The sequence below is a fragment of the Ceratotherium simum genome, chromosome 11 (assembly GCF_057802395.1).
Source record: "Ceratotherium simum simum isolate JZ-2026a chromosome 11, ASM5780239v1, whole genome shotgun sequence".
NCBI classification, from domain to species: Eukaryota; Metazoa; Chordata; class Mammalia; order Perissodactyla; family Rhinocerotidae; genus Ceratotherium; species Ceratotherium simum.
The window spans coordinates 74922098-74942737 of NC_141910.1; the positions used below are offsets into that span (position 1 = coordinate 74922098).

General features: G+C 45.7%; 1 protein-coding gene across 2 annotated transcripts in view; it reads left to right on the forward strand.

The window, feature by feature from the left end:
- PXDN (peroxidasin) overlaps nucleotides 1–20640 on the forward strand; it is a 90320-nt gene that overhangs the window by 34214 nt on the left and 35466 nt on the right. The window contains exons 2-7 of one of the 2 annotated variants that reach the window (XM_087437199.1): nucleotides 7699–7770; nucleotides 8850–8921; nucleotides 13176–13247; nucleotides 17042–17113; nucleotides 17481–17552; nucleotides 19411–19580. In XM_087437199.1, the coding sequence (XP_087293325.1) occupies nucleotides 7699–7770; nucleotides 8850–8921; nucleotides 13176–13247; nucleotides 17042–17113; nucleotides 17481–17552; nucleotides 19411–19580 (530 nt within the window). The remainder of the gene's footprint in view (nucleotides 1–7698; nucleotides 7771–8849; nucleotides 8922–13175; nucleotides 13248–17041; nucleotides 17114–17480; nucleotides 17553–19410; nucleotides 19581–20640) is intronic. The other variant, XM_087437198.1, reaches the window with a different exon arrangement.

Here is a 20640-nt window from a genome sequence, read left to right on the forward strand (position 1 = left end):
GCCGCCACAGCATGGCTTAACAAGCCGTGCGTCCTTGCACGCTCGGGATCTGAACCGGCAAACCCCGGGCTGCTTGTGCCACCGGGCCAGCCCCTAGAGTACATGCCTTTTGAGGGGGTGTTGCATCTGTTATAATGCTAATTTTTAAAATCAATAAAGTAAACATTCTTTGCATGTTTTCTCTCTGAAGTAGAACACTTTCAGAGCCTTTAGGTTTGTATTGTGGTTGCTCTCGCCGCGGCACAGAACGCTTATCAAAGAACGACAAAATCAGTGTTCATCAGTATGTGACTTATGTAAGGAATATTCATGCTGAAATTATACAAATTAATGAGGAACATAAAAAGGAGGATAGCTCTGCAGTTAGCCTGAAGATAACTTTTTTTTAATTAATTAATTAATTAATTAATTTCCCCCAAAGCCCCAGTAGATAGTTGTATGTCATAGCTGCACATCCTTCTAGTTGCTGCATGTGGGATGCGGCCTCAGCATGGCTGGAGAAGCAGTGCGTCGGGGTGCGCCCGGGGTTCTGAACCCAGGCTGCCAGCAGCGGAGCGCGCACACTTAACCACTAAGCCACTTAACCACTAAGCCACGGGGCCGACCCCTGAAGATAACTTTTAACATTGTGATCCAAATGTGATCAGAATTCTTATGTAACATGTAAAGATGCCCAAATACTTCTAAAAAATCCAGACTAGTAATAAAAATGCATAGAGAATAATGACAATTCACCTCTGAAATGTGTTATTTGTAGAGAAATATTTGCAAGTAGAATCCTGGCTCTTGATAGTTAGAAACATAGCCCCAAAATACAAAACAGACTCGAGAAAGAAGAAAATCATAATATCACAAAGTAACTTTTGTTGAGTTTTGATGCTCTGATATGGTCAGACTTTTCAGTCTATAATCGAAATACTTTTGGTTCTCACACCAAACAGGATATACTGTGTAAGTTTGAATTGGTTGACAAATCATTCTTACATTTTTTTTATTTATTTAAAGATGAATTGAAACGTGTATCACTTTGGTAAATAGGAAAAAGTCAAGATACTCTTGTTTTAGAAGTTAGCATTATTGAAGATTATGGTTAAGATGAACTTTATAATACAGTCTAATGATTGCACCTTTTCTTCTCATAGTAACTCTTTATTTATTTTATTTTTTCCCCCCAAAGCCCCAGTGGATAGTTGTGTGTCGCAGCTGCACATCCTTCTAGTTGCTGTATGTGGGACTCGGCCTCAGGATGAACGGAGAAGTGGTGCCTCGATGCGCACCCGGGATCCGAACCCGGGCCGCCAGCATCGCAGCGCGCGCACTTAACCACCAAGCCACAGGGCCGGCCCGTCGTAGTAACTCTTGATGATTAAATTAAACGTCATGGAGCGGTCTGGACTTCGTCTGTCACTGTGAAAGGGGATCCAAAGGCACAGAGCCCTCGAGGGGATAAGATTAGCACTTGAATCTCCAATTGTTTTGTAGTTTTTTTGTTTGTTTGTTTTTTAAGATTTTATTTATTTATTTTTCCCCCAACGCCCCAGTAGATAGTTGTATGTCATAGCTGCACATCCTTCTAGTTGCTGTATGTGGGACGCGGCCTCAGCATGGCCAGAGAAGCGGTGCGTCGGTGTGCGCCTGGGATCCGAACCCCGGGCCGCCAGCAGCGGAGCGCTCGCCCTTAACCGCTAAGCCACCGGGCTGGCCCTGTTTTGTAGTTCTGAACTGGGGTTGTTCTATGGTCTGTGATGAATTGTGAGTCTGGTATTGGATATAAACCTGTACTTTGATGCTTCATCCCCAACACCTCAGTTCTTCCCAGGTTTTTGTTCTTGTTTTCTTCTGGTAGGTTTTTGGGTTCCATCAAGATTTTGCAATTATGGAAACATTAAAACGAAACGAAACGAAACAAAATCACCCTGAAACTTCTTGCCGTATAAGCTTAGAGTCTGCTAGCCTTTTTAATATAAAGTATAAATGGACCCGAGATCTGTTTTTGAGAATCTGACGTGAAAGATTCCTGTTTCCTTTGTGGCGGTTACTCCGGTCTGTCCTCTGCACTGAGAGGGCTTGTCCTGGCTTCGTGCTTCCTTGAGGAGGTCGGAAGAAGTAGCATTTTGAAGAACTCTTGAATGTGTGTGCTGTAGGGAGGGAGGCATCTGCTGAATTCCTCCAGCAGGGGTGGAAATACCTTCTTGAAGGCCTCCACTGGGAGCAGTTTGGTGCCAAGAGAAGAGCTCTGGGCTGCTTATGAGTTCATTTCTAGTTCTGCTACTTATGGAGCGGGTGACTTTAGGCAAATTAACTGATTTTTCTTAGTTTTTGAATTCTTGTTTGCCACATTTAGGGATTTCTTCCAACCTGATTCCAGTTCTCCCTCCCAAAACCAGCCATCTTTACCACGCCGTAACTTGTCCCCGCCAGCACCCCCACCATGTGTCACTTCTGTAGCCAGATAAAGTTGAAGTTGCCTGAGAAGTTCACCACAGTCTTGCCTAAAATCGTAATTTTTAGGAGCCCTTGAGTGACTTCCTGTCCTACGCTGAGATTCTCCAAGTATAGAAACTGCTGAATTCAGAGATTGTCACCTAATGCGTACTTAATATGCTCAGTGAATGAATCAGTGAGATCCTTTGGGACTCTGTAGATGACGGTCCCCATAGATGTTCACAGAGAGCTTTTTTTTTTTTTTTAAAGATTTTTATTTATTTATTTTTCCCCCGAAGCCCCAGTAGACAGCTGCATGTCGTAGTTGCACATCCATTCCAGTTGCTGTATGTGGGACACGGCCTCAGCATGGCCGGAGAAGCGGTGCGTCGGTGCTCGCCTGGGATCCGAACCCGGGCCGCCAGCAGCGGAGCGCGAGCACTTAACCGCTAAGCCACGGGGCCGGCCCCACAGAGAGCTTTTACGGTGTGTGGAGCACTTTTCACACATGTGAGCTCTTATCCCTCGGTCACTGTGTACACGGGGTATTATTACTACCACGGATTTGACGGTTCAAGCACCTGCACTTTAGGAAGGATGGGCACTGCTCCAGCTCACGCAGGAAGGGGTGCAGAGCTGTACTGGGCGTCTTCTGGGGGCTTCGCTCTTGGCTTCAGCGGAAAGTTTACAGTGGCCCTTTTGATGTCAGCTCTCACTGTTCGTGTGTGTTCAGCTTCCTGGAGTGATTACTCCACTTGTGGTTTCCCAGAGCTTTCTAGAATCTATCTCCATTCCCTTGTTATGCCGATTTCATGGAGGAATTTCCAAAAATTCATTGTTTGTTGGGAGAAGTGGTCCTGAAGGGCAGCTGGCAGATGACCAGAGGGCCTGGTCACGAGCAAGCAGGTGTAGGTAAGGGCCGCCTGGCCATGTTGCCCACCGTACCGAGTCCTGGAGCCCCCTGGCCCAGTGCAGAGGGGGCTCCACTGTGGGGGTGGGGGCAGCAGGGACAAGCTGAGGGAGTGTTTCTGAAATGCTCGTTAATTTTAAAGTTTAGGACAGTTTTTTTCCTTTTAGGATTGTTTGTGGAAGTAGTTATTGTGATTGTCAAAAGAACAATTCTCCTAGTAAAATAACTGAGCCACCTAGGTGTGTAATGTAGGTAATGAATGACCCCATGGTCGTGTTCTGTAGGGTTACATACATTGTCTGCCCAGGCATGTGTAGACAGTCATTTAAAAGTTAAAAAAGAGGGGAAGTTCAACCACACACTTGGTTTTAACTGCTTTTTAGTTGGAGAGCTCAGTTTGTTGCATTTAACATAAGCTTTATGTCAGCAGTGACACACAGGCTCAGAGTCAGAAGTGGAGGAAGCAGAGAGGGGACGAGCAGACGCCTGCTGAGTGTGTGTGCGTGTGCATGCATGCACGCATATCCACACACAGAGACAGAAGCACACACATAAATATGCGTGCAGTCACACGCGCACACATTACTGGAGAGCAGTGGTTTCAAGCTTCACCTTGCTTCTCTGGAAGGATTATTAAAATGCACATCACCAGACCCCGCCCCAGAGTCTCTCATTCTGTAGATTTGGGGCAGGACCCAGAATTTGCTTTTCTAACAAGTTCCTGGTGATGCTGCTGATGAGAGGACTTCACTGAGAAGCCAACCCTGCTTAGGAGAATCGTCACCATTACTAAATTAATAAAGCCCTCCTGATTCTCCCTACAGAGCGGGAATTAATTCAAGGAGAAAAGCAGCCCCTGCGATTTGTGGGTAGGACCTAGAATGTGGGGCTCATATTTGACATGACTGTTGGTTTCCTGACCATCTGTTGGGGTCGCACAGCCCCTTACTTTCTGCTCTTCTGTTGCCCCGGAGGATGACGGTCCCTGAGGAGCCCGCAGTTGCATGTAAACAGTGTGTGTAAACGTCTTCCCTCTTCCGATTGGATCATTTCTAATATTTGTTTTCAAGCTCACTCCCTTTTTTGTCTGGAGTATTCAATATGTTGTTAATTCCATGCAATGAGTTTTTCATTTCAGTTATTGTGTTTTTAGTTCTAGAATTTCAGTTTGGCTCTTTTTTAACTTTTTAATTTCTCTGCCAAGATTCACCTTTGTTGGAAAGGGGACCTTCTCTTTTACCCTCTCTTAGCTGGGTAAGCGTGCCATCTTTTTCTGGTTGTGTGGCTAAGAAATCGGGGAATTGATCTGACTGCTTGAATATGGATTGTGAAATATTCCCCCTTAACCTAGACCAGCGTTGTGCAGTAGAAGTCTAATATGACCACATAGGTAATTTTAAATTTTCTAGCAGTTTCATTAAAAATTAGAAAGATATAGATGAATTTTATTAAGACTTTATTTAACTCTATATACCAAATATACTCATATTTCAACATGTAATCAACATACAAGCTTATTACGTAATGATATATTTAAATTCCATTTTTCATACGAGGTCGTTGAGATCTGTTGTGCATCTTCCACCGGCCCCACATCTTGATTAGGACTGGCGACCCTGCAGGCGCTCGGAGCCAGGTGTGCGGGGCTGCTGTGTCTGGGGCACCTCCCTCTCCATCACTCCCAGAGTTTGGCAGCACCGATTTCAGACCTGGGGATAGGTTTTGCCACATCACGGAGGTTGGTTTGTAGCGCTGTCTGCAGCCTGCTCAGGTCGAATTCTAAGTTGCCAAATCCTTGGTCGTTGGTTTGCTTTCCAGTTTCCAAATTGGTTTTGCCATCGTCTCCCCTCTGTCACTTGAGTATGGATTTGTAGAGAACAGGAGCCAGAAGCCGTGTGTGTTCAAGCCACGGTCTTTACTCTGGATTCGAAACTTGATTTCTTGACTAGATAATGTCCCGATTGGTATCTGCTGTGTGTAGTGTGTGTCACGGCATTCCAGAAGGTTTTCTCTGGTGTTTGCTCCGGGCTCATCTGTTCAGATTCTCTGAAACCCCACGCTGCACGTGAGGTCAGAGAGCTTCTTCCAGTCATTTGGGTTCACGGTGCAGCCTAGCTGGCCAGAATTCTTTCCTCGTTAACTGATCCACATTTCACACGTTAGAAATCTGCATCCACTGCCCCTCCTTCAATGACCCTGATTTTCCACACCTCTCCAAGTGGAACCACTTGCAATATTCTGAATATGAATATAAATTAAATTCTCATTTGCTTAAAAACAGACGTGTCAGTGCAGGGGGAGGAGTGTTCTGGGGAGAGCATGGAGGGCACAGAAATCATCAAAGAGAGTGAACCCAGGTGAGGGCTCATGGGGGCAAGCTCTGGGCAGATAGTGACTGGCTGCCTGGGTGGGCAGAAGGGAAAATGACCTCCCCTACCCGAAAACTTAACCCAAAGCAAGGAAGCAAATGACAGAATGTACCACATTTCACTTGCTGACTCTACGCCAAACACAACTAATTTTAGTGACTCAAACAAATACTTTTTCAGAAACCTCTGATTGTACCATAAACTAGAACCAATTCTATAAATTATTTACAATTACTAAATTGTCTCAAAATAATCAGATCCCTGAAAAGATTATGAACAGTTTTAAAAGAGCTCAATAGGGGCCGGCCGGTGGCGCAGCGGTTAAGTGCACGCTGTCCGCTGCGGCGGCCTCGGGATCACAGATTTGGATCCCGGGCATGCACCGACGCACGGCTTGTCAAGCCATGCTGTGGCGGGGTCCCATATAAAGTAGAGGAAGGTGGGCCCAGATGTTAGCCCAGGGCCAATCTTCCTCAGCAAAAAGAGGAGGATTGACATCAGATGTTAGCTCAGGGCTAATTTTCCTCACAAAAAAAAAAAAAACAAGCTCAATAAATGTCATAAGAGAAACATCCATTCATGATTTGGACCAAATGTTGCCCAGGATCCCTGTATTAGTTTCCACAACAAAGCATCACACACTGGGGGCTTAAACAGAAATGTATTGTCTCTCAGTTCTAGAAGCTGGAAGTCCGAGATCAAGGGGTCAGCAGGGTTGGCCCCTTCTGAGGCTGCGAGGGAAAGTCTGTTCCAGGCGTCTCCCACAGTCTCTGGTGGTTTTCGGCAATCCTTGGCATTTCTTGGTTTTTGGCAGAATAACTCCAGACTTCACAAGGTTTCTTCTCCCTGTGTGCCTGTCCACAAATTTCTCCTTTTTCTACGCACACCAATCCTGTTGGATTAGGACCCACCCTGATGACCTCATTTAACTTGAGCACCTCTATAAAGACTTATCTCCCAATAAGGTCACATTGGGAGGCGCTGGGAGTAGGACTTCACCATGTGAATTTGGGGGACACAGTTCTACCCGTAATAATCCCTACTGGACTAGTTTAGAAGGAGTTGGACCTGTGAGTAAGGAATTTTCGTTTTTATAAGACTTTTAAAAAGAAAGTGGTCTTTCTGTTTATTTTTTCATTCACTTTCATGCTTGTTAAATTAATAGATTTTAATTCAAGTTGTGAGAGAATAAAAACAGACATCTTTGCACACCTCTGTCCCTGAACTCATGGCCCCCAGGGTCAGAGCACCACCCTCCTCTGGCCCGTGTGGCTACACCACAAGCATCCATGTGCTTCTCCTGCACTGGGCCAGCTGGCGGCTCTGTCTCTGGGTCGATTCTGTCCTGCTCCCTGGTCTCTACTGGGCTGGCTGTTCAGGTCCTCCCTCTGTCCCTGAAAAAATAAATAACTGGTCTACCAGTGCACCATTTAACTCTATTTTAAACACCTGTTTAGAAACGTTAGGTTACAATCCATACATTAGTTATCCTTATTTTCCCAATTCGCATGCTGAGGAAGCTTAGTGGTTTTGAGACATTCAGTCTAAACTTCCTCATTGAGAAAACGTGATAGGTAGGTAGCTGATGAACAACCGAATTCCAGGGCCTGAAGTTACGGGCAGGAGCTCTGATGTGTCTACACAATTGCTCGGCAGGTGGGATTCACCTCCTGAATAGATGCAGGTCGATCCTGTGTTTATTATCTGTTATGACTTACTGACATTTTCTAGTGGGTTGGCAGAAGACGGATGGATAAGTCGTTAAAGTAATTATTGTTTAAACAAATTTCTATAATGTGATATCATTGATCTGTCTTTCAGATAAATATTCATGTAATGCTAGCCTCAGCAAAGAGATTATTCATCCAGGAATAAACTTTGAGATTTAATTTCTTAAATACCTTATCACTGTTTTGAAACTGGATATTTAAAAATGACGCAGAACTAGTGACGACTGCAGATCTCTCTATAAATGCATTTCTTGTTTCTTCACAGGGACCTTCGCTTTAATAGAATCAGAGAGATCCAGCCTGGAGCGTTCAGGAGGCTGAGAAACTTGAATACGTTGTAAGTCCAAACGTTCTATTGGGAACCAGAAGAAAAAAAATAGAGAAGTCATTGCACCGTTACCTGTGGGTGCCTCTCAAATACTGTGGTCAATCCCGATTATCCACAGTCGGTGGCATGAACGAGCAAAGTAAAGGTGGAACCTGAGAAAAGCGGGTGCAGATTAGAACGGATCCCTATGGATCCTGTGCTTGGTGGCCATTCTGGTGTTGTCCCCATCTGTCTGTCTGACATGCATGAACCCCCGTCGTATGTGTGTGTGATCCAGACCATCGGCCGTGTGCTCCCCTTCTCTTCATGTGAGTGACTCAGCCCCTTGTTGGGCTGAGTTCGGTCAGCTGTGCTGGTCTCCCATGGGAGGCTTGAGGGGACGGTACTTCTCCTGAACTGGCGTGGACTCAGGAGGGGTTGGAGGGCCACCCAGTTGTGACCCAGTGTTTAGACCTCAAGACTGGACGAAGGGAACAGGCCTGACCGACTGAGTGGTTCTGCAGTAGACCCCAGCTGCTTTAGAATATACTGAGCACAGTGGGAGGCTGGTTTCTCTGGCTCTTCTACACCAGGACAAAGACTCTTGTATGCAGGGGACTATGCAGGGCAATGGGATCAGGGGCCTGGAGGGCTAGACCACCTGTGGCTCTGCACACCGGTTCCTTCCCTTTGGCTAGAGGACTTACCTTCAGTGACACATCTGGCTAGACACCCTGTGCTTCCTTGATGGCCTTCCAGTGGGGCACAGTCCTGGCTAAAGTAGAAAATCTGACAGCAGAATGAAGGCAGATATTCCTGTCTCCTATACAGATATTGTATAGGAGAGAGGAAACTATTTCTCTCTTGTATACAAAGGTGAAACAGTGTGGGGTGACATGGACATTCATTTCTTGAGAAAACTTATAATCACGAGATTAAACTCTGAAGATGCTATTTGTGTTAATTTAGCATTTAGTGAATGGCGATATTAAGGTCTGTAGCTTAATCATTTTATGACTTTCTCCAAGGCTATAGGAATGTCTTTTCATCACACAATTCAGAAGTGTTGTTGTTGCTGTTTTAATTCTTATTGAAACTTACTTTTGTAGGCTTCTCAACAATAATCAGATCAAGAGCATACCTGGGGGATCGTTTGAAGACTTGGAGAATTTAAAATATCTGTAAGTCAGTGATCATCTCTTTACCCCAAAAGCTTATGTTATCTGTATTTGGACTATTTAATCATTGAGCTAAATTTTGTACTGTTGATGAAGTATTATAAATACATCCATTTAAAGAGGTTTTTTTCAGAAGGTGAGTGAAATTTTGGCTGGGGTTTTTGAAATGAGTTATCGTCAGTATGAAGAGCTACATAAGTGATTTTTAGTGTTTAGCTACTAAGCCTTAAGTAAATCAGGTTGAATAAAATTAAAAGCCATAGCCTCTGAAAAATCGTTCTAGGACTAATAATGACACTTCTTGATATGGAAACTGCCATTATGTTCAGTTGCCAGTGTGAACAGCTGACAGATGTTTCCTGAGAGAGAAGCTTTCAGAACAGTTTTGAGTTGCCTTTGCAGCTGTGGGCAAAATGTAAGGTGTAAATTACAAATCCCTTTGGAATGTCACCAATTCCTGCTAATTTTCTCTGTTTTCCTCCAAGTGATTTCACCTCTTCGTATGTTTATGCAGTTAAGTTTTATTTTACTTTTAAAATTGATTTAATTAATGTATTGGCATTTAAAAGATCTGCTTGTTGAAGTCAGGTTTGCAGTTTAGAAGACGCCCTTCAGGAAAGTGCTGGTTTGATATCTTCACGGCACTTATTTTAAAATTGGGAAGCGTTAAGAAAAACGCTCCGATTACATTCCTGGTTCTAGACAGATTAGAAGTCTGTGTCATGTGCTTTCAGCAAATTATTCTTACTTTTGGAACTTAGATAACTTTTTAACTAGAACCATTTTAATGAGGGATTTATATCAGTGATTTTTATTGAAAATTTATGTTATATATGAACCTGAACATCTTTAAGTTATATTGATTTTTAAAACAAAGTCATATTGTCAGTATTGGTGTGTGTTTTGAAATCTAACTACAGAATTAACTTTAATTCTGTGTATTGAAATGTGTTTTCCTCAATGAAGATATATATTTGAAAGTGTTATGTATAAACATTTTTTCCATCGCTTTTGGCATAGTATGTTGATTTTTAATTCTATAAGAACATTACTAAGCTTTGTTATGCATTTTTAAAATGAGGGACAGGCCTTATATTTAGTCTTTGAGTTTTTATTTTTTTGTTTGCTTTATTATTTTTTTTAATTTTAAGTGCTGTGCAAGTTCCAGAAGAAAGCTTTTGATTTCTTGGACAGCAGATCCCGTTAACTGCCAGCCAGCAGCCATAGTGTGTGTGTGTGTGTATGTGTGTGTTTACTTTGCTTTTTATTTTATATTTTGCTTTTGGTATGAATCACCTAAGAGCAACTTAGTACTCTGCGAATATATTTAATGTGAGGGAATTTGGGATACCTTGTTTTCCACTTGAGACAATCATCTCTTTTAACTATTGTTTGTAAACCTTGTCTGCTGACCAGCTTGCTCTCAAGGCATCCGTGCTCCAGCCTTTTTCCTCTCTCCCACCCAAACATATCCCTGATGCCCACTGGCAGCGGGTACCACAGGCCCCTGGAACCGGCCGAGCAGTGGTCAGCAGTAAAGAAAGGGATGGACTGTGATGAGAAAAGTGCCGAGAAGTAGCGGGGGGGGCTGTGACGGGAAAGACCCCGGGACACCTCACCCAGCCGTTCAGGCTCCCCAGACCCCTCCTCCGATTCCCTCACACCTCAGTGGGAGAGGACATTCTGACAAGCACTGATTTAGGAGACTGTGCAATAGTATAATTTAAGTGTTTAAGAGCTCTTCTGTAGTTTATTGATTTTATCAGTCTTATATATTTGGTCAGTGCCAAAAGTATATCCTTAGAAATTGAATATTCCTTATCTGCTGGAACCTCAATTACTTCTGGTAAGGCATAAACCTTCCTCTTAGTTAATATTTCCTAATGATGAAATTAACATGAGATAGAACTCATATTCAAAGGGTCATTTCTGTGATGAGGTAGAGAATTATTTGCAATTTATTATTAGAAGATGACCAGTACCCAGTTATTCTTATGAAAACAAATTAAGTCCCAATGTCTTTATTGGCATGCATTCAGACATATTAGTTTGGCTCAGTTGCTTTGCATATTCTTTACAAGGATTCCTTTACTTTCATTTTTTTTGAATGCCTGCATAGTCATGTTCCTAGCGATGTTTGGTTTTTGTTTTGTTTTGTTTTTAAGAAATGGACACAGAAACCTCCATTCAGACTTACCTTCTATAGGAATAATAATATCAGTAATAACTCACACCTGAACAGTAGTTACCATGTGCTGGGCTATATTCTGAAGCTTTATGTATATTTATTTAGCTTCAGTCAGCCAGTCCTGGTGGTCTAGTGGTTAAGATTCGGCACTCTCACCACCGTGGCCCCGGTTCGCTTCTCAGTCAGGGAACCACACGACCTGTCTGTCGGTTGTCATACTGTGGCAGCCGTATGCTGCTGTGATGCTGAAAGCTATGCCACTGGTATTTCAAATACCAGCAGGGTGACCCATGGTGGACGGGTTTCAGCGGAGCTGACAGACTAGGAAGAAGCACCTGGCCACCCACTTCCGAAAAAATTGGCCATGAAAACCCTATGAATAGCAGCAGAGCATCGTCTGATACAGTGCTGGAAGGCGAGAGGATGGCAGAAAAGACCAGGCACGGTTCCCTCTGCTGTGCACAGTGTCACTAGGAGTCAGAATCCACTCAATGCCACTAACAACAACAGATTTAATTCCAGTGATCCTATAAGGTACTGCTGTTCTCTCCATTTCACATGGGAAGAAACGGAGGCAGAGGAAGGTTAATGTCTTATTCGAGACCACACCGTGAGTGGCAGTTCAAGGATCCCAGCCCACACACCCTGGCGAAGTAACTACTGTGCCAGGCCTCCGTTGTGGGCACTGGGCTGTGGGTTCTGGGGAAATTCTGGCTGGTCTGTGTCACAGCTCTTTGTGAGGCCATCTCAGCGAACTTGCACAGGGGAGAAGTGAGAACCACTCGGATGGATTGCAGTAATTAGAGACAGCAGAGCAGTCCTGCTAAACTGGGCCCTGAGCCCTGCGCCAAACATTGTTAGTTAAAGTGCAATAAAACGCTTCGTCCTTCTGTAAACGAAGCCTGCAGTATTACAAGCGTTGAGACAAAAAATGTTGTTTAGTTGTTGGAATACAGCTAGGTGAAAACCCTGCTGCTGAGTAACTAACGTGAAGAGAAGCTTCAGCTTAAACAAAATGTAGGAGGGGTGAGGATTTCGATTTGTCCCTTTGCCTGTATCAGTGATGGAGAAACGCCGGGGCTCATGTCTCTGCGTCTGAGTGTGGAAATCATGTGTTTACCACCACGTTCCTGAGGTTCACCAGGATCTGCTGCTGTAGAGATGTGTTAGGAGAGGCATGGTGCTGAGGACAAGTCTTGTTCCAGATAGACGGGTAGATCCAACATGCATGGTTTGTGGTTCTTGTTGGAATTTTCAAATTTTTGTGTGAAAGTCTTCATCCTTGATAAATTCGTTCAGGAGTTGGCTGACTTTTCTGTAAAGGATGGAGCTGTACATATTTGAGGTTTCACAGGCCATACAGTCTTTGTCATGACTACTCAACTCTGCCACGGAGCACAAAATGGGCTGTAGACGATACTAAAAGAGTGGATGTGGCCGCGTGCCAACAAAACTTTACTTATGGACACTGAAATTTGAATTTCGTATAATTTTTATGTCACCAAATATTATTTTTCTTTTGAAATTTTCAAACATTTTTAAAAAATGTAAAAACCATTCTTAGCTCGCAGATCATACAAAAACAGGCAGCAGGCCGGTTGTATGATTCTTCTGACATGCCCTTGTTGCTTCCGCTTTATAAGAGTGGGGTTCTGGGCAGGTGAGAGTCATTCAGGACACATGTAGTCTTTGTATTGTCTGCTTTTCAAATTGCTTCTGGATATTTTAAAACTGTATCAGTTATAGAATCTTATAATCAATGCATATCACATGTTTGCGGGGAAGGATGAGCTGTCAACAACTCGTGAGCCACACTCCAAGAATCTGTGTGTCACACAGCCGAGGTGTGACCACTCCCAGTTTGGGGATTTTCCTTTGAGAGAGGGAAGGGGAGCCCCGGTGGGAGGGACTGTACTTACGGTGTAAATGTTTCTTTTGTATTCTCATGCAATCATTAATTTTAAAACTGTCTCCATGTGTCCACATAGTTCTCCTTCTCTGAACATAGTTCTCTTCGTCTGAAGTTGTGCCTCTCGTGTGCACTAATCCCCCCATGTTTCTTGTTTCAGCTATTTGTACAAGAATGAGATCCAGTCAATTGACAGGCAAGCCTTTAAGGGACTCTCCTCCCTAGAACAACTGTAAGTGTCCCTCTCCCCACCTTTAGGGTCTCGGGTATCACCAGCCCTGTGCCTCCCGTAGGAAAAGTGGCTGTTTGCACGATGCATGTTTGCACTAAGGGGGCGTAGGGAGCATGTGCATGCGAATGGAAGAGCCGTAACTGACTGGTTATTCATCTGTCTTTGGACTCCCGTCCATCCGGTAGGAGATGTTTACTGGTTTCCACTGTGCACCGTACCCTGCGCCCCGCATTCCTGATGCAGAGAACAGTGAGGCTGAGGACTCTTGTCTCTAGGGTGCTCGCAGTTTAAAGGGGAGACAGGCTTGCAAACATATTTGAGCACGTAAAGATCTTTTGGGGAGAAGAACCCAGGGCAGTGTGGGACAAGGAGGTGGTCTTCATCATACACTGTTTCCTGTTTGTGAATCTGCACACATCCAGGTTACTTTCTTCATTTGTGATGTCATTATTTTGGAGAAAATCAACTGTTTTCCATGTGTTTCTAGTTGGTGTATGTGAGATGTTTCTTTGGCCGCATATAAAGTCCTACTTTGCTATGAAGTCAGCGTGTCCACTTTTAAGTAGAATTTTTGGTAAAAACAGTGTTTTTCTGGTTTCTTTGCTTGGCCAGCCACCTTTCAGTCAGTGAACTGAAGCAGTTCCCGAGGGGCTTCAAGTTGGCACACGATTTTACTCACATGGATAGAAAACAGCTGTTTGCTGTAACACAGAGTGACATCCTTCTGCTGCAGCTGTTGGTGTGTTTTCATGTTTTGTTGGTTGTCTGGGCACAGAAATATCTCCAGAGACCTTAAGGCAGAGCTGGAGAGAGGGCTTACCCTGAAACCAAGTGCTTTAGAAGCACACACAATGCTCATGTTTCTAAATAAGTGTTTGTTTATTCAAGCGAGAACTACTTTCCTGAGCTGATTGTGCATGGCAGGGAGTGTATTGGGAAAAAGTTGTGTCTAAGACATTGTATAATCTCTGCTTTAGAGGGAAGGAAACAGAAAGAGTTCAGATCATCACAGAAACACATGGAAAATCTGGAAAACATCCAGATGGAGAGAGAGTTTACAAGGGAACAAGTCCTTGCGTCCAACACGCTTCTAATGGAACTGGGGTGATAAGATAATCGTTGCAGACAGCTGTAAAATGCTGGCTGTGGTTTACATGCGTTGAGAAGATGAGAACCAGGTGATGCTCATCGAGCTGTATGAGGGGTGAGTCGAGTGATTTTTAGGGAAGAAAGAGGCACAGTCCAGGGAGTAACGAGGACAAGAGAGGAATGGCGCCATGGAGCACTGAGTAGGATTTTCTGACTAAACGTTTTGACGGTTGTGGGAGGGCAGCCTGAGTCAGGCTGCCTCCAGACTGCAGGGTTAGAAGGTTAGGTGTCCTGCTGCTGAGACTTCTCCTTCACTCAGGTAGCATCGCTGAAGGGCCAAAGAGACAATTAGGACTAGGTCCTACCCTCAGGGAGGGCACTGGTGGGGAGGAGATGAGCATGTCCACCACGAACTCAGGCAGATGCTGTCCCTGGCGTGTGTGCAGAGTCTACGGGTCTCTGCTAACTCCGTTCCCATCCCGTGGAGGCTCCTCCAGACCCAACCCCTGCAGACACGGGCTCTCCCAGCCAGAGGGGAGACTGGAAGGCATGACCCTTCTGGAGCCCCGTCGGGGGTTGGGGAGACAGGGAGGCCTCCGCTGTCTGCTGAGCCCCTCTGCTCTGGCGGGCATCAAAAGGTAAACTGAGGCATATAAAAATTTTAAGAGTTTATTTGAGCAAAAAGCGATTTGAATGGGGCGGCGCCAACCCACAAGTGGTTAGGAGCCTCCCTGACTGGATGGGAGAGACTTCTAGAGAGAAGTTGCGGAGACACAGAAAGGGGATCCCTGATTGTCCATGGCATACGCTGGGTTGGCTGTGTGATGGGTCGTCCTTGGGTCTGAATTTCATTACCTTGAGGCATTTCCGGGTTCAGATTTGGGCTTGTTGATGTGGGCGCCAGGGTGTTGGAGCCCCTCAGTTTAGTGGTCTCCACGTTTGATTAATTCAACTTGGGCCCCGTGGGAGGCTGTGGTCCTGTGTCAGCGCACGTGCGTGGCCAGAGTCAGGGAATGTGGCTTAGAACTGGGGCCTCACTTCCTTCCTGTCTTTGGTCCATGGTTTTCTCCACTGTTGGGTGGGTGGCTGGCACCCCCAGCTGCTGGGGGCTGCAGGTGCTCTAGGAGTCTGTGAACCCCTGACGGTCAGTTTTCCTGGCACCATATAAGGCAAGGCGCCTGCATCCCACCTGGAGGGCCTTCTTCCTGGCCAGCCTGCCCTGTGGCTGCTGTGTGTGGATTGTTAAACAGCCTCTACATGGGGACTGGCACATCTCGCTCTTCTTCCTCATTGGCTTCTCCCAGGACTCCCACCCTCCCCGCCCTGCTGAGCAAGTCCGTTCCGTGCGCCTGTGTCCCCAGTGGGCCGAGTCCCCAGGGTTGCTCCTCAGTGGCTATTGGAGCTTCTTGTTCGCTTCTTTCTCCTTTGGGCACCGTCCTGTGTCACCATCGATTGGGGATTTCCTTCTTTTCCTGCTCCCGTTCATGCCGCTCTCACAGTTTCCACTCATGGATGGAGGGCGATAGGCACAGACCTGTCCCCTTGAGGCGGCAGGAGGGCAGGTAGCAGAGAGTGACACAGCTCTGAGCTCGGCAGGGAGGCCTGAGCTCTGCAGCCTTGCAGCCCATCCGTTCCCCCACCTTCTCAGAGACTCGGGATCACTCTGTGGTCCTGGTGAGCTGGCCCAGGGCCAGATCCGCATATGGACGGGACAGGGATGCAGGCAGTTGAAGTTTGGTGACCTTGAAGTTACAGTAATTTCAAACGTTAGTGAAAGTCTCTGACTGATGGAGGGTGAGTTTTGAGAAAGCTCTCTTTGGTGTGGGTTCACAATGAGACCTGTAACCTTGGTGCTGTGACTGTCACTCCTGTGGGTCCTGCGTCTTGTGAAGAAGCTGATGTTTGAAATGTGTCGGGGTGGGTGCCTGTGTGGAGACCTCGCCTCCGATGTGTGGGCCGAGGGCTCACTCACCCTCTCAGCTAGGAGGTGACATAGAGCATTGTAGGCAACGGAAAAACCCACCAATTTTCAAAGTGAGAAAAGCAGTATTCAGGAAAATTAGAAGAAATTGGTCATGCCAAAAATGTGTAAATTATGGGAAGTAGGGAGACATCTTAAATGGAGAGAAGCGTAAGCTCCGGATGGTCTGTATAACTGAAGGACGTTGGAGGAAGTGCGCTACCCACTTAGTCCAGGGCCGTTTTTCTTTCGTGGTGTCTGTAATTGTTGCTGTAGCTGACAGTACGCTCAACGTCAAGTTAAGGTGCAAGTCGATCCCCCTCCTAAATTCCTATGTAAGTTAAAAGATTTGAATGGAGGTATTCATGTACCTGTATATGTGCCATAATTAAGATTATGTTGGTTTTTCTTCTAGAAAGGTCCATATATTTTGAAAGTGAATCAACGAGGTGGAGCAGTCGTGGTTTTTCCCTCCGGGTGTGAAGGAAAGGCCTGCATGCGTCTGACCCACAGTTATCGTCATCCAGCCAATTATTTGGAAGTCTGGGCCCAAGATAGAGTTGTGTTTAATCTTCCTATTTGATTGTTTCATTCGTTTTCCACACAATGTAGGAAATCTGGAGAGTTATCTGTTGACACTGAATTTGGAATGACTTAGAAAAGAAACTTTCAAGCAGAAAATCTAGACCTGTAAAAAGTAATTAAAGTTGTTTTTTTCTTTTTTCTTTTTTTTTTACTTCTTTAGATACCTGCACTTTAATCAGATAGAAACGTTGGACCCAGAGTCATTTCAGCATTTGCCAAAACTCGAAAGGCTGTAAGTCGACCTTCCGCCTTCACCTGCAGGGTGGAGCTCTGGGCTCTGCCCATTTGCTGTAACCGCATTCAGGCCGCTCTCTGTTCACACACCTGGAAACTGTCTCGGTGAAGAATCTCTGCTCCTTGTCTAACGAGTCAGAAGCAGGACTTCTAATTTTCTCTTTTTTGGGAATAGTGATAAAATAGAAAAAAAATTCTAGTTCTTTTCTGGACTAATAATCTTGTTCTTAGATTCATTTGTATGAAGTAAATGCAATCACTGAGAAATTTTCTTAAAAGCTGATTTATTCGACAGCATACACTCTTTTCTATGCATCTAAGAAGTATTTTAAAAAGTTGTTTTGTTGTGTTATCTCTTTCAACAGATTTTTGCATAACAACCGAATTACACATTTGGTTCCAGGAACGTTTAATCACTTAGAGTCCATGAAGAGATTGTAAGTATGGGACTTTCTGTGCTGTCTTTCCAGCAAAGCCTAATTTCTGCCTTCCTGACCCTTTCTCTTGGGTGCTGTCAAGTGTTTATCATGATCAGAATGCACATTAGCAGAGTTCCTATAGATGGGGGGGTGACGGACCCCATCAGAATGTAAACCGAGAGCCAAGGTGACTCAGGGAACGTGGCAGTAGAGTTGTCCTGTAATAGGCGGGGAAGATGTTCTTAAAAGTCAACTGTAAATTCTTCAAATTAGTTTTTAATTCTGCGGTGCTTTTTTCTAGTGGAAATAAAATCAGTCTAGAAAGAATCTGTATGCTGTATTCCATTCCTTTTATTTAGGCACACACATAGCTAAACATATTAAGTAGACTGATGTCTACACATTTTTAGGTCTCTCAAAGTAATGTTTCTTTATACTGGGTAATTTCTTATAATGGAATTAAAGCACTTTAGTAGTGATGGAGGCAGTTGTTTGACATCCTTTTTGTGTTTTCCTTCATGGTCTTGAAGCCCATTGTTTTTTAGTTTTGATCACTGAGTGTATACAATGAACTAGAAGAGAAGGAAGCAGAAAACTCAAATCAACAAGCCTAGACGCAGAGTAGTCTTTTGTTTGTTTCATCTCTTCAGTGAAATAAGACATAGACTTGCATCACTATTCGTGATTTTTTTCTTTGGGGTAAGGAAATCACCAGCCAAACTAAAAACCACATTCCAGGGGGAAGATACGATCAGTACCTCCATATTTGATTTATAAGAGAGACTAGCAAAGAAATTGCCGGAATAACCATGACCAGCTCCAGGCAGGCAGGCAGGGCTGCTGAGTCTGGAACATGCTGAGGATGGGTTTTCTCTGTTTCTGGCCCCTTTTTAGACCAAGGCCAATCCTTCAACCTCGACACCTCATTTCTGCCAATTTGCTCCCTTGACTTTGCTCAGTCTATGAACCTCTACATTTCAAGGCCCCACTGACTTGCCCTTTTCCCACCCAGATGCCACAGCAGGAATGTGGAGATGGTGGGCTTCCTTCCTTTGGCCTGCTCGGCCTTGGGAGGGCTGGCCAGGGTCACATAGCTAATCTCTCCCACCTGGTTCCCCCCCTGAGCCCCGTGGCCCGTCTTGAACTTCAGGGAGTGTCGGCGCTGCATCCCCTTCCCCTCCGAGCGGCCTCCTGGAGAGACGCGGGTGGGAGGTGTGACGTCACAGGCCCCAGTCTCCTCCGGGAGAGCTCTGGGCCTACAGGTGTGGGCACCTTCACTCGGGGATCCCGGTGAGTTCCTCCTCTGTAGGTGGAGGCCGCACCTGCCTCTGCAGGTCTCATGGTGCCATCATCACACATTTCTGTGCTCCTCCTTCCATTACAATTGCTTCCTACCTTTGTGCTTTGCTGCAGAGGCAGCCACCTTCCCTGGGGGGAGGAAACCTTGCCTGTTATGCCTGTTGAGACGTGGTGCCCGGCTCCACGGGACACCTTCCTCGGAAACTTTCAGGATGACTTCACCCTCCAAGATTTGTGCCCTGTGGGCTGGCTTTAGAATTAACCTGGCCACGAGGTGCAGCTCCACCGTCATGCTCTCCCTTGTGGCATACTTCAGGATTCAGTGAGAGGAGTGTCATCTTTTATTCGTGTTATTTGGGTTTTTTCCCGCTCTTGGGTGCTTCTTTCTATTGACGTGTGGATCTCTGCTTGGTTCCCCCTGTTGGGCAGGACTGGGCCAATGCTGTTGTCTGAAGCATCATCTCACCCATTGCCCTGAGCCCAGCTGGCCCACCACCTGTGTGCCCGTTCAGGTCTGTCTGGGCTGGATTCCCACCTGCTGATCCCGAGTCTCACTGGCTGCTGCTGCTTCTCACAGGCGACTGGACTCAAATGCGCTTCACTGCGACTGTGAAATCCTGTGGCTGGCGGATCTGCTGAAAACCTACGCCAAGTCGGGGAATGCACAGGCAGCAGCCACCTGTGAATATCCTAGACGCATCCAGGGACGGTCAGTGGCCACGATCACCCCAGAGGAGCTGGACTGTGGTGAGCGAGCCCCGGGGCCCCCAGATGGGGGGCAAGGACCCCACCAGGCACCTGGGCCTGGACCCCCGTGTTGGTGTTCCAGAAGGTGTGGGACGTGCTCTAGCCGAGTCCCAAAAATCAAGTCTTGGTGGGACCTGACAAGGACCTGCCTTTGCAAAGCCCTGCTCTGTAGTGTCTATAAGAAACTATTTGGTAATAAACTTGGGTTTTATTTTCAGGTTCCCCTGCAAAAACTAACAAAATGAAACACACTGCCACTCGCTCTCCCTCGCTCCTTTCCAAACCTCTTCATGTAAAGGCTGTTGCTGCCTGACCGCAGGACTCTTTGGTAGAGCTGGACGTCAGGGTGGGCGACTTCTGGGGCTGGGCTCAGGTGGCTGATTGGTGGTGGCAGCATTCTGCATGTTGATCTGGGTGGTGGCCACACAAAGGTCCATAGCTCAAGTTCATCCAGCTGAGTGCGTCCGTGCATTGACTGTATGTATGGATACCTTACTGAAACATCACAAGAAAAGGACAAAACACATCAGATTGTAGGGTAGAATCTTCCTTGTAAATGCCCAAAGTGTTACTCAGCTTTTTCTTTTCTTTTAATTTTAGCACTATTTTGGGGTGCTACAATTAGTTTCTCAAAAGCATTATTATTCTTTTTTAAATATTAAAAAAAAGCTCAATGAAAACTAAAGATCAATACGTTTCATAAACAGCTCCAGCAATAAGGGCACTGGCCTCGTTGACATTTGTGTCCCTTTATAAACTCCCCTTGGGAACTTGTCTTCCTGTCTTGTGTAGAGGTGACTTGTTTCAATAGTGCTGAGTGTCCGGAGGCGCCCTGGCCGCACGCCCCCATCCGGCTCACTCTGTGCCAGGACCGCTGTTGGGAGTCCTCCCCGTTCGCGGTGGGGCCGGCTGGGCTGTGTGCACCTCTTTGACAAGATGCTTTCCTTAGCATTCACTTCCTGGGACAAAGCTGGAGGCCGTGGATGATTGTGCTCCCCGCTGACCTCCGATGGCTGACCCTGCCGGGCACGCCGGGGTCATTTTCCCTGGGCCAATCTTG